This window comes from Natator depressus, chromosome 6, assembly GCF_965152275.1.
Source record: "Natator depressus isolate rNatDep1 chromosome 6, rNatDep2.hap1, whole genome shotgun sequence".
NCBI lineage: Eukaryota > Metazoa > Chordata > Testudines > Cheloniidae > Natator > Natator depressus.
Window position 1 is genome coordinate 82,533,570 of NC_134239.1, and position 18,472 is coordinate 82,552,041.

At 41.9% G+C, this 18,472-nt stretch overlaps 1 protein-coding gene across 7 annotated transcripts in view; it reads right to left on the bottom strand.

Moving 5' to 3' along the window:
- HEATR5A (HEAT repeat containing 5A) overlaps positions 1-18,472 on the bottom strand; it is a 128,136-nt gene that overhangs the window by 49,757 nt on the left and 59,907 nt on the right. For all 7 annotated transcript variants that reach the window (XM_074955815.1, XM_074955818.1, XM_074955814.1 and 4 more), the window contains 4 exons: positions 17,006-17,111; positions 11,804-11,994; positions 2,830-2,989; positions 1,268-1,457 (listed from right to left, as the gene is read on the bottom strand). In XM_074955815.1, coding sequence (XP_074811916.1) covers positions 1,268-1,457; positions 2,830-2,989; positions 11,804-11,994; positions 17,006-17,111 — 647 coding nt within the window. The remainder of the gene's footprint in view (positions 1-1,267; positions 1,458-2,829; positions 2,990-11,803; positions 11,995-17,005; positions 17,112-18,472) is intronic.

Genomic DNA, 18,472 nt, shown 5'->3' on the forward strand with positions numbered 1-18,472 from the left:
CTGAGAGGTAGGTAGGCAGGCATTATAACCAGTTAACACACGGGGACAATAAGGCACAGAGAGGTCAAACAGTAAGTCAGTGATAAACTTAGAATACCTGACTCAATTCTTTTCTCTAGCCTCTAGATCCCACTCCCCACTTTTTGGACTACTGGCACACTCATTCAGTAGAACTTTCCATACCAATACAAAAGGTATGTTTTCTTTTTTAAAGTAATATTTCGGGGGGGGGGGAAGGAAGTGGGGGGGAAGGATTAAGTGATTAATAAAGCCTGGGATTGGCAGGCAGGTAAATGTATCAAGGTAGTACATGCACATCATACAAAGGACTGGGTGAATATCATCATCAATGACAGAGTGCACAAATAATTAACAAAAAGTATACACTTGCAGGTGAGTCAATGGGATGGACATGGACTTTGGCACTGAAACAGCTACAGATACAGGAAACTAAGGCCCTGATCCTATAAGCTGCCTTACACAACCCTGCATCTACACACAGCCCCATGAAAATCAATGAGGTCTGCACACATGAAGCAGCTTACAGGACTTGGGCTTCAACAGAAGAAATTGATGGTGCCTGATCTGACATTCCCTATTAACCCTCCAGAGGAAGGCCAGATATAATGTCTTCCCTGAAGCCTTTTAGTTGCTTTTCCTGTCAAGTCACTATACCTGCCTTGTTTCCCCAGACTCCATAGATCTCTGGTGTTGTTGCCCTTTCAAATAATGCTGGAGGTTTATATACATGCTATTAGTGTGGCTTTCATATTGTATATTATCTGATGGGCATCAAAAAGCACTGGATTAACCCCCTTGTGTAGACAAGTCCTAGAATGCCTGTATTGAAGCTCTGAACTCAATGGGTACTGAGAGTGCACAGGCTCCATTGAAAAATCAGACCATTTTTATTTAGGTGCCTAAATCTGGATTTTGTTCTCAATTTTTCAAATAAAAATCTTTGTGTCTTGACACTAAGCATAAGAACTTTCAACCCAATGAGAAACTTTTAGGATTATGTTCTAGTAAGGGTATCCAAAAAAAAAAAAAAATTGCTCATCCTGGAAGGGTAATTACCACCATGTCTTGGCCCCATAAAGGCACAGCCTATGAAAAACTACTTCACAGTTTATTTGCAAGAAAAAATGTCTGAATGATTCCTGAAAGTTCCTAGAACACATTCACTGTTTGTCTGTAATGTTTCAACTTATGTTTAAGTGTTCTAATTACCAAATCAAACAAACATGACAATATTGTTTATGCATACCTTGCAACTCTGGCCCCAACGTAGTGATAAGTGCATTTAAGCAGCGACCAAGGCTCTGGTGAACTTCAGCATAAGCAGGAGGGACAGTCAACAACAACATGACAACAAGAGATAGGGTAGGTTCCACATGCACATGATACAGAGGGCCAGCTGAATCTATTATCAATGACAGAGAGTGCAGTGCCCAAGTCTGTAAAATAAAAGATGTTACACCTAAATGTAATAAAATAAACTAAGAGCTGTTTTGTGAAGTCTGTGATTAAAATAAAAATTAATACATAGGTACAACTAGTGCTCTGAAGTGGGAAGGGAGTGGATGGAAGAAGAGGCTACAGACAATTTGTTCTTCATAACAAAATGTCTGGAAACTGTGGCTCTTTGATAAAGTAAGGAAAATTCTACATTTTGGAGTGGCACGACTGGTTAACACTATCATTATTAGTACCCAAAAACCTCAATGACAACTGATTTCTTAGATGTAGTGTAATGTTAGTTCCCCACGAAGTGCTGTAGTTTGCAGATATAAATTTTTTTTTCATAGTTTCATGAGCTAGGATGATGGAGTTACAGCAAATATGAAGGCAGAACTGCTGAAGAGTATTTTAAATAAATAAGGGCTTGTCTACACTTACCGGGGGATTGACACGCGGTGATGGATGCATCAGCGGTCGATTGAGTGGGTCTAGTGAAGACCCGCTAAATCAACCACAGACAGATCTTCCATTGACTCCTGTACTCCACGAGATCGAGAAGTGTAGGTGGAGTCGATGGGAGAGCATCTCCCATCAACATCGCATGGTGTGGACCCCGCCCTAAGTAGATCTGAACTACATCGATTTGAGTTACGCTATTCACGTAACTCAAATTGCGTAGCTTAGATCGACTTTTCCCTTTTGTGTAGACAAGGCCTTAGTCTCACCCACTTTGCCCTACATTCAAACCCATTACATGTTACTTTTGTAGTGATCCTCTGTGTATGGAGGATAGTAGGTAGAAATGATAAATTTAAGTGCACTATTTGGTCTATTTAAAAGGGCATGTAGGGGTTTTTATCACCCCTCACTTAAACTTGAAGGAGTTTTGATGTATACCCCTTTTTATTTCAATGTGTGATTAAAATATCCTTCCCAGAGGGACCATGGCATATGAAGTTTTAGCTCAGGAAGAACCATCCGACTTCATCTTCACAACAATTTGACTCATACAAGCAAGCTGTCAACTGACCAAGCTGGTCTCTGTAGCTAGTGCTGCACACTAGTTACAGAGGCAAGCTATTTACTACATCATCTTTATAAAAGAAAATTGCTAAGAAGCAGACAGATTTCCAGACACAAAAAATGATACACAGATGAAAAGAAAAAGCAGCCACTATCTAATCAAGCAAGATTCAGGTGAATGTACATCAAATTCAAAACAATAGTATGAATTCAGGAATTCTGCTGAAAGAATTGTTGTCTAATCTCCTCTTACATGTAAGAAGAACTTTTACTCCCCAAAAACAATTGGTTCTGTTTTAATATCTATACAAAAGAGCAGATATTTTGAGTTATGTGACCAAGTACCTGTACGTCAGGAGAAGTATTGTCCTGAGATAAGGTATAAAGGATTCCAACACATGCATTCAGGTGCTGAGTAGAGCCTATTCCTCCTAAATATCTATACAGTGATCCCAGAGCCAAAGAATGTCCTGTTCTTGACACCACATCCCTAGCAGATTTCAGCCTGTTAATTACAAGGAGAAAAAAAGTTGTTAGAATATGTGACTACAATAGCTGATACTGCCAGGCAATCTTTTTACATAGCAGATTTCAGTGCTTTGGTTGTAGAATGCAAGCAGCAAAAGATTTTGCTAATCATTATGTTGCCAGAATATATAAAGACATTTTAGTACTACTTATCTCCTACCCCAGAATCGCACCTAAATAATTAAGGGGCATTTCTCAATTTAAACAGAGGGTTGTGAAAAACTGGTACTAGCGAGGATATGCTGACAATCTTTTAATTCTTCCTGTTGAGCCTAGAAACAGTAACATACAAGATTTTTTTCTGTAGGGGAAAAACCCACTAAAAAAACTACAAAAAGTTTTATTACATTTAGGACAAAACACATGGTATGCGATTCACTTCATAATCATGTTATTTCTTCAAACATAACAAAAGCAGAAACATTGTTCAAACTAAGAAGATTGCAAATTTCTAAGCTAAACAAAAGAGTACAATAGCAAGTCCTCATTCTGCTCCCTAGATAGGATTACCATTCTTTTGTATGTGCAGTTAGGCACTGACACCCTTTTACCAACTTAATGCTTTTCAACATTTAGCCTATTACAAAGTTTCAACCAAACCAATCCAATCTTCCTGGCACACCCTCAGCTGAAACTGAACTGGCTGGACAGGATTGTAGGTCTTTTTAAAATTGACAACATTTTTAATGCAACTGTCCTGCCTTCTGAATTTTTTCTCCACATTCTTCCATCATTTTGATGCAACTATGACACAAACTCTTCTGTAAATACAGGATAGATCAAAATAATCTGGATCTTAAATTCTACACTCTAAAAGAGAAGGAACAAATTCAGGATTATGTTTCAGTCTCTTTTTCCTGCTCTGAATTCAGCCTGTAAACTAATGATACTTAGACCTCAGTGGTTCAGGAGCCAAATTAGGGATCAACATTACCCAAAAGAGCCAAATTAGTGTGAATTCATTGTTTCATTTACTACAGTACTATATATTCAAATTTAAATAGTATGTCTAGGGAAATATATAATTATTATTATTTTCACAGCAAAATGACTAAGTACTATTATTTTATGAACTACAATTGGTTAATAACATAGTAAAAACATCCTGATTGGTCAATTAAATTAGTGTTTTAATATCATATGGTGCGAAGAGACACAGTCTGAGTGTCCTTGCTGTAAACGCTGTACTTGGAATCTGTCATGTTAGCTAAGAAAGGGAAAGGTTTCATAGCTTCTCTGAATCACTTTTTCAATGATTGTTCTTATGTGGTTCCATTTTATTGTTGTTAATTATCTAGCCAGATTTCCAGTTTGAGACTGTGACAATAGTGTCATCAGACTGCAGTCTGCGGAATCACTCAAAAAGTTCCTTCGAGTGTTTTCCAGTCAACCAACCAAATGTGCTTTAACACTCTGCTAGGCGTTACTTTTTAAACTAGAAAATTTTTAAATAGTACACTGAATACCAGCCCATACATTAGAAGTTTAGGATGACTGCACCTGAAAAGTGATTTTCTACATATTTGTTGTTTGAACAAATGGAAGAGACCTAATTTGTCATATTTTTCTTTATACATTGGATGGCACCTTCAACAGCCTGGCCACCACATTCTGTGGTTTTCTTTTTGGACAAAGAATCAATGTGCCTTGTGTGGGGCACTTGAAGTCATTTTTCATATATGACTGACCATCTTGTATTAACAAACCTCTATTCTTTTATTTCTTCAAATGCAGTATCTAGCAGTGCATGCAGGAGCTTAAAATCTTTCAGGAAATTATATGCAGGGTGAAATGCTTCAATCATTCCTTTAAATTGCTCATTAAATCGTGCTACACTGTAAGTGATACTAGTAGCATAAAACAGTATTAAAACAAATGCAACTTTTTGCCTCCCAGGTGTTTTTATGGCATGATCACACATTGATTTTTGCCATTTTTAGATGAACACAGATTGCTCCTGAATTATGCTGTTGAAGAGCTACTGGGAGGCCTGGAATAGGGACTTAAATGGTCATCACTGCTGCATTTTGACAATAAAAGTAGCATAAAATGGTCTCACTTGCCAAACTCAATATTCTGCTCTTCTTACTCTAACAAAATTTCATTTGATGTCCGAATAAACAAAGAAACCTCTTTTCAGCATTTTGAAATGAGAAGAAATCCTTTCCATCTTGCTCCTCAACAAACTGGTTTACATGTTAGTGTAGAAGAATTATCTGCTTTCATTACTTCACTCCTTTCAATCATTTTTTCCTTCTATTTGAGGCATATTGTCTCCAATAAATTCACACATTATTGGTAATCAATAAACTGTAACCACGGGCTGTCACAGAATATAGCCACGTTCACACCCTACACACTGTTGTAATTATTTTGTACATGGCATGTCTTGTGAGGTATCATTTAAAAACTTATAATTTGCCCATCTATAATATCACAGCAAATTGCACGTAGCAGCATTATATACGAAGTTATAAACATAAGCTGAAATCATGATTAAAAGTACGTTTTCCAGATAAGCCTAGGGAGAAGCTAAACTGGTCCTCAGAAACAATGGTCAAATGGACTCCTCAGCCAGCTGTAAACAAGGCTGATTGACCGTTGCCTGTAAGTGGCCATTCTTTGGCAGGAAAGGGGACAGGAGCATCTTAGCAAAGAAACAGCATGGAGTTTCCTTCCACACAGACTACTTGTCACCTTGCTCCCAGCTGGAAATACTTCTCAAAGGGGGGACAGAATTATAAAAAGAAAAAGCAGACACCCCAAGAGACCACTCTCTTTCTCCTTCACTGCACCTGAAGATACAAAGGAAGCAGATGTTGGACTCTGGGGGAGGGGTCGTGACCTGAGAGTTTGATCAGTAATCTGTTGAAACACGTGGTGAGAAAACTTTGTTTTAAATCTAATATAATTTGTTAAATTAGGCACCAGTAAGTGTTTTATCTTTATTTTTCTTGTAATTACTTCTGACTTGTATGCCTCCTTACTTGTACTTGCTTAAAATCTCTCTCTTTGTAGTTCATAAATTAGTTTTATTGTTTTCTCTAATCCACTGTGTTCAAGTTGAAGTGCCTGGGGAACTCCATTTGGGGTACCAAGTTTTGTGCATATTATTCTCTTAAATGAATAATGGACTCAGTATAGTTGTATTGTCCAGAAGAGGGATGGGCAGTACAGGACATAGGTTTCTGGGAGAAAGACTGGCAATGTATTGGGGCCACCCTGTGGTAATCTTTAAAGCTGGTAAGAGCCAAGGTGTGGCTGGCTCCTTGCAGCACACACAGACATAGGTGTGAGTGACTTACATGCTGGAGGCTGTTTGTGAGCATTCCAAGCAGGAGGCTACAGCAGTAAGGGATTGTAAAGGGCACCCCAAGGCAGGGATGACACAGCTACTCATTGGTATGGATTGTACCCTGGTATGTCACACCTGCTTTATGTTAGCTACTGTTAAAATGGGATACAATCAATACTGCTAGTATTTGTTAGTCTCTAAGGTGCCACAAGTGCTCCTTTTCTTTTTAATCAATACTGTAAAAACTGAAAAATAAAAGACTGAACTAGCTGGTCTTGTAGGGAACCACATTAGAAGCAGTTTCCAGAGTTAAACAAACCAAGACTCTTAATCAGTTCCAACCCATTCCCAATTTCAGCATCAATGACAGTTTGTTCTTCCCCACTAGCCACATCTCTCTCTCCAACCACCAATGATGTCATCCATTGCCCTTGCCTTCTACGTTTCTCGTCAGTTCTGGAGCTCTCTATTTCCTAATACAGTGGTCACCAACCCGTCGATCATGATCGACTGGTTCATCCTGGGGACTCTCCCAGTTGATCGCGATCTCCAGCTGCGGTGGCGCAGCGGGGCTGCTTGCTGCTGCAAAGGCAGGCTCCCTGCCTGCCGTGGCACCACACCTCTCCCGGAAGCAGCCCTGTAGGGCGGGGCAGGAGAAACCGACAGGGGTCTCCTTACGCTGCTTCTGCCTGCAAGCACCACCCCCGCAGCTCCCATTGCCCAGGAACGGGAAGCTGTGGCCAATGGCAGCTCCGGGGGTGGTGCCTGCAGAGGGGGGCATCACGCAGTGCCACATACCCCCCCCAGGGGCCGCAGGGATGTGTTGGCCTCTTCCAGGAGTGGCATGGCCACATGCGCACTACTGATTGGTGGTGTGGGGGCGGGAGGGGTGGCCCAGCTTGTGATGTGGAGGAAGTGCTGATGTGCCTGAATGGAGCCGGGTCAGGCAGGGAGCCTGACTTAGCCCGGTGCACCACTGACCAGGAGCGCTGGAGGTAAGTGCCCCCTAGTGGGAGCCTGCACCCCAGCCCTGAGCCCCCTCCCGGAGCCAGCATCCCATACCCCCTCTTGCACCCTGAACCTCCTCCTGCACATTAAGTCCCTGCCCCAGCTCTGAACCCCCTCCCAGAATCTCCTCCTGCATCCCAACACTCTGCCCCAGCCCTGAGCCAGCACCCCATACCCCCTCCTGCACCCCAACACACTGCCCCAGCCCGGAGTCCCCTCCTTCACCCATACTCCCTTCCCGAGCCCACACCCTGCACCCCAACACTTTGCCTCAGCCCGGAGCCCCCTTTTGCACACAAACTCCCTCCCAGAGCTTGCATCCTTCACCCCCTCATGTACCCCAACTCCCTGCCCCAGGCTCAGCCTAGAGCCCCCTCCAACACTGTGAACACCTTGGTCCCAGCCCAGAGCCCGAACCCTAACCCCCTACCCCAGCAGTGAAAGTGAGTGAGGGTGGGGGAGAGTGAGTGATGGAGAGAGGGGGCATTGGAGTGAGCAAGGCCTTGGGGAAGGGGCAGGGTAGATCCTGGGTTGCTTTAAATTCAAAATGTGATCTTGGGCATAAAAAGGTTCGAGACCACTGTCCTAATAGGTATAACAAGAACCTAGATAGTCTCATAATCAGTATGTTCTTATTTATTTGTGGTAGCATTCGTTATGTGCTAGGCACTCTCCAGACACATTAGGACAATCCCTACACTTAGAGGACTCAAAATCTAAGCAGTTCCTTTTAACTTTACAATACTTAAAGTTTCCAATTACAGACTGAAATAAGAGCCTAAATGTTTCCATCATCACGGCAAACCGCCCCCCCCAAAAATCAACACTTAAAAATGTTGATATCTCCAAGTAAATACTTTCAAGTTACATAGAAATTTAAAATGAAAAAGAAAAAAACCCCTTGGTTTTTAAAAAATATATTCTTCCTGGCCACACCCAACCATGCCATGTAACAAGACACATTATATAAATGAATGGACACTCTCTGAAGTGCAGCTATCATGAAACTAGTTAAAAACAGTTTGCCCGAAAGTTACAGCTTTAACCCTGAATTTCCTTATTTTTGTCAGAAATATCTCACAAATATTAAAACCATTTCTGTATATAAATTACCTTCAAATCAGGCTGAGTTTCTGTATTTTTTAAAGACTTGATAAATCTTATTTATGCCATTTAATAAAAGTATAATGTTGACAGAAAATGATGTGTCTACTTTGTCCTTACAAATTTAACTTTTTACAAGTTTACCCTAGTGCAGATAACCTGTACAGAGTCCTCTGCAGCATGTTAACTTTGTGGTGAGGTTGAGCTGGGGGAGCTAGGGTGACCAGACAGCAAGTGTGAAAAATCGAGACGGGGGTGGGGGCTAATAGGCCCCTATGTAAGACAAAGCCCCAAATAATCGGGACTGTCCCTATAAAATCTGTCAACCTAGGGGGAGCTGTTGGTAGAATGAACACCCAGGTAGGCCTCCACACATCTTCCATGTTGTCTCCTTGCCACTACTGCATAAGCCAACACAGAAAACGTTTTCCTTCACAGATCAGAGTACCAGTATAGCAGAAGCTGCACTGAGATGAATGCTGTGGCCCTGGGTTTGAGGATGGATTTTTACCTATCTGGTCTCCCTCAAATCCCAGTACTTTACCTACATAATGACCAAGTGCTCATGCTTTCATAGAATAGAATATCAGGGTTGGAAGGGACCTCAGGAGGTCATCTAGTCCAACCCCCTGCTCAAAGCAGGACTTCACTTTATGTGAGTGAAGTGATTTTTACCCATGTGAATGTGACACACACACACACACAATTACCATGCCCTCACTGCATTTTCCACTTTTATGCATCCGATGAAGTGAGCTATAGCTTACGAAAGCTTATGCTCAAATAAATTGATTAGTCTCTAAGGTGCCACAAGTACTCCTTTTCTTCATACTATTACAGTGATATGTTATAATAATATACAGTAGAACCTCAGAGTTACAAACTGACCAGCCAACCACACACCCCATTTGGAACCGAAAGTACACAAATAAGCAGCAGCAGAGACACCCCCCCAATAAGAGACAAATACAGTATAGTATTGGTATTAAACGCAAACTACTAAAAAAAAAGGGGGGGGGGAGTTTAAAAAAAGATTTAACAAAGTAAGGTAACTGTTTCTGTGCTTACTTAATTTAAATTAAGATGGTTAAAAGCTGCATTTTTCCTTTGCATAGCAAAGTTTAAAGCTGTATTAAGTCAACGTTCAGCTGTAAATTTTGAAAGAAACTGTGACAAAGTTCCTCCTCTACCTTGGTGGGTCTTGCGCTTATTGGCAGATTTGCTCGCCTTGGAGCTTCACGGCAGCCCTCAGCTTGGCCGTTTTTCTGAATTCACAGTCCAGATCTCTCAACTCCTGATCAGACACAGGAGGAGTTGAGAGGTTTGGGGGGAACCTGGGCCCGCCCTCTACTCTGGGTTCCAGCCCAGGACGCCTTGGAATGCAGCTGTCTAGAGTGCCTCCTGGAACAGCTGCGCGACAGCTACAACTCACTGGGCTACTTCCCCATGGCCTCCTCCCAACACCTTCTTTATCCTCACCATAGGACCTTCCTCCTAGTGTCTGAAAATGCTTGTACTCCTCAGTCCTCCCACAGTACACGTTCTCACTCTCAGCTCCTAGTGCCTCTTGCTCCCAGCTCCTCACACGCACACCACAAACTGAAGTGAGTTCCTTTTTAAAACCCAGGTGCCCTGATTAGCCTGCCTTAATTGATTCTAGCAGCTTCTTGATTGGCTGCAGGTGTTCTAATCAGCCTGTCTTAATTGTCTCCAGAAGGTTCTGGATTGTTCTGGAACCTTCCCTGTTGGAGCAGCCGGTCAGTTTTCAACTTGCATCACGGAAATATTTGTATACACTCACGCTTCACACCCTTCACGCCCACACCCTGGTGTCCCGCCCCGACACAAAGTGGCGAGATCTCCTACCACCCTTGGAGGGGGAGCAACCTCGGTGGGCCAGCCTGTACTCCACCTTGGTCCCGAGGCCCGTCGGGGACATCAGTTGGCGGCTCCTTCACGGGGCCGTGAGCACGGGCGTGTTTTTGACACGTTTTACCTCCGTTCCGGAGACTTGCCCCTTCTGTAATGTGAGGGAAACCCTGGCGCACGTCTATTTAGAGTGTGCCAGATTGCAGCCTCTTTTTCGGCTCCTCACAAACATTCTTTTGCGCTTTTGGCTTCATTTTTCCCCTCACCTCTTTATCTATACACTCCCCATCCGTGGCCCCACCAAGTCGCGGGATCTCCTGGTTAGCCTCCTCCTAGCCTTGGCTAAGACAGCCATTTATAAGACCAGAGAGCGGAGGTTGGCTCATGAGGCGTCCTGCGATTGTAGGGCCGTTTTCCGATCCTCAGTACATTCACGCATCCGGGCGGAGTTCCTCTGGGCGGCGTCCACCGACTCCCTTGACACCTTCGAGGAACGGTGGGCGCTGTCCGGGGTTCTCTGCTCGGTGACCCCGTCCGGTTCCCTCCGTCTGACCCTCTGATTGAGGGACAGAGCGAGAGACGCCAGCCACAGCCGTTAGCTGCTGTGAATACCATCATTATTGTTATTTAGGAGGGGTCTTATAATGCATGGATGTGCCCCCTCCCTCCCAGCCACCCACCCCGCAGCCGTGCCCATCTTGTCGGGCACTCTCAGGAGAGGGAGGGTCGGTGACCCTGGGCGCGGCACTAGGTAACTCGAGGGGGTGGAAGACCACGAGTGTCGAGGAAGCCCCCCCGCTCTAGGCCACCAGGTAACTCAGGAGGGTGGAAGACCACGAGTGTCGAGGAAGCCCCCCCGCTCTGGGCCTGGGCTAGCCTGAACACCTCTCCCTCCTGAAAGCTGTTGTGTTATACCTTCTGATTGCGTTGTTTTGTTGCTAAGTTTTTCTTTATTTTCTTGTAATCTCTGTAACTGTTACAAATAAATTTCTTTTCTGTTTCAAAAAAAAAAAAAAAAAAAAAAAAAAAAAACCTTCCCTGTTACCTTACCCAGGGAAAAGGGACCTACTTAACCTGGGGCTAATATATCTGCCTTCTATTACTCTCCTGTAGCCATCTGGCCAGACCCTGTCACAAACCATAAAATTTTGTTTAGCGTTACAAACACTGTCCCGGAAGTGTTCATAACTCTGAGGTTCTACTGTGTTAAAAATGGTGCAGCAGCCAATTTTCAACTCTTTAGATTTACCTGACTCAACTTCCATGGATGCCTGCATAATTTCTTTCTTTAACAGGCCTTTTTATAGTAACAGAAGCACAAGTTATGTGCATAAATTTGGCAATACTTTTGCCATGCATTTAAATGTATCCAAGATTCAACCACAGATAAGTTATTTTATAGGAATTAACTTCCTTTAAAATATTACAAATATTGAAGCCATGTTGAGTTTGCAAGTATTTGTATAAACTTGAGCAAATGACAACTTAATGCAAACATTTTTTAAAATGACTTACTTGTCAAAACTAACTTGGGCCAACCCAGCAGTGAAGGCACTGTCAGCAACCACTTGTGCCAGTCTGGCCAAAGATTCTGCAGCAGCACATCTTAAAAGTGGGTTATTGCTTTCCAAGGCACCCATTACTAAAGTCAGTGCAGGTCTTCTAACTTCTTCTGGACCTAAACTTCCCTTGCAGCTAGCCAAGTGCTAAAAATAAATTAACATTTTAATTCGTAAAACTGCATAATAAAGAACATTTTCCCTTTTAAATATTACATGACTCAGCAATAAAAACAAACATACATAAACATTTAATCTGGTTTTCTCAGAGAACACACTCTATTTAATATCACTCAACTATGCAGCAACTATATTTGTACCCCTCCTTCTTTGCTACTGACATGTATGGCCTCGAGGGAAGTATAATATACACTGATAAGCAACGTAATACACTCAAGACATTACACTTCCACCATATCAAAAATAATCCTGATAAAAGAATTAATGAATGGGCTTTTCTCCTGGAGTAGTCTACAATAAGTAAATGCTTGTAACAGAAAACCTGGGAAAGAACATTAGGATGAAAAGCACGTAAAGAAAATAAAATAATAATATAGATTTAAAAAGTTCTGAGAGCACATGCATGTGATTGAGGCTGATAGAGAGCATTTGATAAAAACACTAGAATTCATTCAAGCAGTGTCCAATGAAAATAGGAATTGTCAAACTTCCTGTGGACTGGGACCTGGCTATTTTAGAAGCCAGCTGAGTCTCTGCAACTCTCCTAACAGAGCATTCTAGTGACAATGCAGATAGATAGATCCAGACACAGACTACCTGGTACTCTATTTAAAGTGTTCCATGGAACTATGTAACGTCTTTGCCAGAAGATCATACTAAGCCCAAACCTGATAGCATTCAGATTGAAAAGCACAACATACCTGTAGAATAAAGAAATGATGTTCATTAAAAGAAAAAAAAACAACAACAACAAATCAGGCCTAGGTCTAGGCAGTGCCAGGTCTAGGCAGTGCCAGGTCGATAGCAGAATTCTTCTATCAACCCAGCTACCACTTCTCTTGGAGGTAGATCAGCTAGGCTGATGGGAGAAACCCTCCCATCAGCATAGGCAGCATCTTCACTGAAGCGTTACAGCAGCCCTGCTGCAGTATTTTAAGTGTAGACAAGCCCTCATTATGAACGGACACCCTCTTCTGAAATTTAGCAGAGCCGGAAGATCATGTCCACACAGAATTTTAAGGAAATCTCCACCTTTTGCTGTAGCATCTGAGTTTTACCATCACACTGTTCAAATCTGACTGCGCCTATTCTGGTGAATACCAGTGGAACTGCACAGGTGTGAGAGCAATGGTGGGAGATGTCCCTAAAACTCTCAATGTAGATGCAGCCAGAGAGGAAAGCATAATTTTCACTTCTATAATTTTCCATAATTCTGTTTGCCACTTAAGATAGTTAAGGTGCCTATCACCATAGTATCCAAGGGCAGACTAGATAACACTAATGCAGAAAATATAACAGGTCCCTTTATGATGACAACGGCTAATTTTACCTAATATCAGCATATCCAGAGAAAGAAAACATCCCTAATTATATTCACAGATAGAAGGAAACTGGAAAGTTACATGAGAGCTAGGCATAAAGCATCTAACAGCCAAAAGGTCTACAAGAAAAGAAAAGTGACAATCAACTCCAGAGAAAGAAAAGGAGTACTTGTGCACCTTAGAGACGAACAAATTTATTTGAGCATAAGCTTTTGTGGGCTAAAACCCACTTCATCGGATGCATGCAGTGGAAAATACAGGAGGAAGATATATATATACATACAGAGAACATGAAACAATGGGCGTTCTCATACACCCTATAAAGAGAGTGATCAGGTAAGGTGAGCTATTACCAGCAGGAGAGAAAAAATGATAATCAAGATGGGCCATTTCCAGCAGTTGACAAGAACATGTGAGGAACAGTAGGGGGAAAAATAAACATGGGGAAATAGTTTTACTTTGTGTAATGACACATCCACTCCCAGTCTTTATTCAAGCCTAAGTTAATGGTGTCCAGTTTGCAAATTAATTCCAATTCAGCAGTCTCTCGTTGGAGTCTGTTTTTGAAGTTTTTTTGTTGTAATATTGCCACTTTTAGGTCTGTAATAGAGTGACCAGGGAGACTGAAGTGTTCTCCGACGGGTTTTTGAATGTTATAATTCTTGATGTCTGATTTGTGTCCATTTATTCTTTTACGTAGAGACTGTCCGGTTTGGCCAATGTACAGGGCAGAGGGGCATTGCTGCCACATGATGGCATATATCGTATTGGCAGATGTGCAGGTGAACGAGCCTCTGATAGTGTGGCTGATGTGATTAGGCCCTATGACAGTGTCCCTGAATAGATACGTGGACACCGTTGGCAACAGGCTTTGTTGCAAGGATAGGTTCCTGGGTTAGCATTTTTGTTGTGTGGCGTGTGGTTGCTGATGAGTATTTGCTTCAGGCTGGGGGGCTGTCTGTAAGCAAGGACTGGCCTGCTGGTAATAGCTCACCTTAACTGATCACTCTTGTTATAGTGTGTATGATAACACCCATTGTTTAATGGTGTGTGTGTGTGTGTGTGTGTGTGTGTGTGTGTGTGTGTGTGTGTGTGTGTGTGTGTGTGTGTGTGTGTGTCTTCCTACTGTATTTTCCACTGCATGCATCCGATGAAGTGGGTTTTAGCCCACAAAAGCTTATGCTCAAATAAATTTGTTCGTCTCTAAGGTACCACAAGTACTCTGTTCTTTTTGCAGATACAGACTAACACAGCTGCTACTCTGAAAAATATATGTATATTTTTCAATTTATACCAAACATAAAAGGCAGGTAATTAACTCAGTCTGTAGTATTTTGTTATACTACTCTGAAACATCAAACAGAGGGATGATGAATTGACCGAAGGGAAACATTTTTATCAAAATATAATGCACTTTCAGGAAACATCCGTAAGATTTTAATGGGAAAAGTAAAAATGACCCTCTGTACATCCACATATTTGGAAAGGTGAACCATCCTGGTGTTTTGACACGGAGTCATTTCCAAATGAACAACATGCTATACAGCTACAATGATGACTACTCATGGTGCAAGAGGAGAGACACGTTCCAGTTAGCCTCTGAAATGTACATGAAAGTATATTCGGCCTATTTTTCTTCTCACTTTCACCACTTCCACTGACTTCACTGTAGTTACTCCACTTTTACACCAGAATCAGGTCCTGTGTTTCGAGGGTTTTTTGTTTGTTTTTTTTGAGAGAGAGTTTTACCAGACCTTTTACCATTCTAGTGGTTTTTCTCTGAATGAGACAACCACTTGCACTGGCAATATTAGTTGACCGATTCCTCTGCCTCCTCTGGTCTGTGATGGTGTACTGCCTCCCGCTCCACCCTCATTTCTTTCTTTCTTTCTCTCTTTCTTCCTTCCCTCCCGAGTGCTGCTATCTACACTTCCTGACATCCAAGATCAGCATGCCTATTCCCATAGCTTCCAGCTGTGAACAGGGTGTTCCTAGAGCACTGCTACTGAAGAATCTGTTTTAATGGATAGGAGCACTACAGGACTGGTTTCATCATCTCCATTCTTTTCTCCACAGGGCACTCCAGATAGGACAGTGAGTGGGAATCGTCCCACACTGGCAGCATGCTACAGAGTTGCTCCAGGTGCCAAAGAAAGAGAGCGAGATCCCTACATCCATGCCAACAGAGTCCAAACTAGCACTTCATGCAGTTAGGCTTTCCTTACACTCGCCAATGGCTGGATATGGGACACTAGATGGGGAGGGCTCCAAGTTACTACAGAAATTTTTTTCCCAGGTGTCTGGCTGGAATGTGCTCATGGTCTAACTGGTCACCATATTTGGGGTTGGAAAGGAATTTTTCCCCAAGTCACACTGGGGTTTGGGGTTTTTTTTGCCTTTCTCTGCACTTGTTGGTTTGCCCTAGAGTAAATGGTGGAATCTTTGTAACTTTAAAGTTACACTTTAAACGTAAAGTCCTTAAAACAAGACTTGATGACTTCAGTAGCTCAGCCAGAGGTTATGAACCTATTACAGGAGTAGGCAGGTTGGCCTGCAAAGTGCAGAAGGTCAGACTAGATTATCATGATGGGCCCTTCTGGCCTTAAAGTTTATGAGATAAAGATAAACCCACTGCATCAATTTTTCCTCTGGCATAGTAGAGCCCTACTAACTCCTTTTCAAAGTGAAGTATAAACCCTGCCCTCCCTTACTAACTGGGCATTAGAAGAGTTTGCAAAGGATTCCTCCCTCTTTCATTGCAAGAGGAAAAAATGGTCACTGAGACCTCCCCTTCCCTGGCGGGGAAAATGCCACACACATACACTTCAGAGAGAAAGGAGTGGGAGGAACAATATGCAGAAACCCATTTCCACAAAAAAGAATCTTCTGATGGGAGAGACAGAAAAAGGAAGCTAAAGATTCAGTAGTAAGGACACAGGAGATAGAAAATAATGAGAGGAAAAAAACAAAGAGAGAGAGATAGACAGCAGGGATGAAGGCTACAAAGAAAACACAGGAAAAGAAAAAGATGCTGAAAGGACAACCTTAATGAGAAAATTCAGTGGGGCAGAAAGGGGAGAGGATATTTCTCCCGAAAGACAAAATCAGAGTCAAGAAAATTAAAGGAGAGAAAGAAATCTCTAGACAGCAAGGAGAAAAAAAATATGTGTGGTCTAGACTAACATTTTAGACAAACACTTTCTATACTACTAGAAAGAAAGCCAAAGAAGGGAAGAATGAAAGTGAGAGATGGACAGAGACAAGGAAATGTGAATAAAAAAAGGAAGGAAGGCAGAACAAACAAAACAGTCATATAGCTGCTAGGCTACTTTATTTTACTTCCAGTCTAGTATTTTATTTCTCTGCTAGAGGAGGGGAGATAAGAAATAAGGGAAGGTCCAACTGTGATCCCCAGGGGTTTAGGAAGGTGGAATCTTCAAGCAGGTATTCCGTCTGAGAGGCTGTTAGGGTTATGGGCTCCACCAACAGTTTATTTTTCATATTTGAAGACTGATCCTCAGATTGGTTCATAAATTAAAGCTGGTTACTGGAAACGATTACAGAAATGTTCCCCTGGTAGGGCAAGATATCAACTTAAACTGAATGACATCAAGTTTTAGCATCAAAACCAATATTTATAAAAAGAGCAGATTTACCTTCAGAAAACTAGAAAATGCTGATACAATGTTTAGTTGTACTGTCTGCTGTCGTGCTCCTTTTGTTTGTTTTATGGACGCCAACAGTTTGTCTAACACTTGGAGCCTTAAACCAAAAAAAAGAAAAAAATATTGGTCAAGCTTTTTTTTTTTTTTTAAACATCAAACAAAATCTTCAGATTATGGAAGCACTTGAGGAGCAAATGCAACGCTCCAAGCCTCAAGTGACTTCCCATATCCTACCATCACCATACAGTGGTGGCTTCTCATCAACTAATTTACACGCCAGTTGTTTGAGGTCAGCAGAGAAGCATTTTAATTCAGATTCCTGTCATTTGTTTTGTAGATAAAAAGAATATTATCCACTCTATAAGCTCTGTCTGGTATTGTACATACTTCAGGACAAGGACTACAATATTTGGGCAACACATGTTTACCTTTTTACAAGGCCTTGTACATACATAAAACAACATAATGCTGAAGACGGGTTCAAGGAAGTAACAAAACTCTAGAAGGGAGCTTTAGAGGACTACATCGCCACCAAAACAAGTTAAGATAGAACACTCTTTCTAAGCTCCTTCTCTGAAGTAATATTCTCCAGATTTTCTCTTATTCCTTTCCCATCCTACTCTTTTGACTTTTCATTTACTTTGCTACATCCTCCTGCATGCACACACAGAGATCCCTTTCTTGCCTCTGCTTGACATCTCTGCCCACAAGATTTTTTTGTATTCCATATCAGCACATGTACTTCCACTATCCTTATGTACTTTTTTTGTCCTTGCTTCTACAACAGGATATTTATTTATAGATCATCTTTCATTATCTGATTACCAAAGAGTGGTTCCTATTAAAGAGGCTTGGGTGTCTGGGAATGGTACAGTTTGGGATGCCTTATGGGCACAAAATTATAAGCAGTTATCTACATCCACCAGTGGAGGTCATGAGAAATAGATAAAAGAAAAAAACAAGACAAAAATAGCAAGGAGAAAAACAGAGAGAGAGAAGAGAGACCAGACACGCAGAAAAGAACAAAACATAGAAAAATAAAGTTAGTGAACCAAGAATAAGGAGAGCGATGGTGATAACTACACAGGAACGTATTTTGCAAAGTATTGTGGTAATGGTGCAAAGAAAGATATATGTAAGTAAGTATTTGGGGATGGTGTGGGCAGGAAAGGACAATGAGATATCAGATGGGTCGTGGGAATGGAGGGAGATTGAGTGGCTTTCTTTCTTTCAACAGAAAACACTGCGTTAACTGGTTGATTCTTGCTAAAGCCCAGAGAATCAGCCAATTCCTATCTTATACCATCTCATCTGAAAGACCATATCACACACTACCATATTTTTTCTGATTTAATAACCCTGGATAAGATTTCCTTCAGATCCTTCAATGCTTGCTGCTTAGTCAGCCAGAGCAGCTGCCCTATAGTGACTCAAAGCAGGGCTACTGCATACAATGGT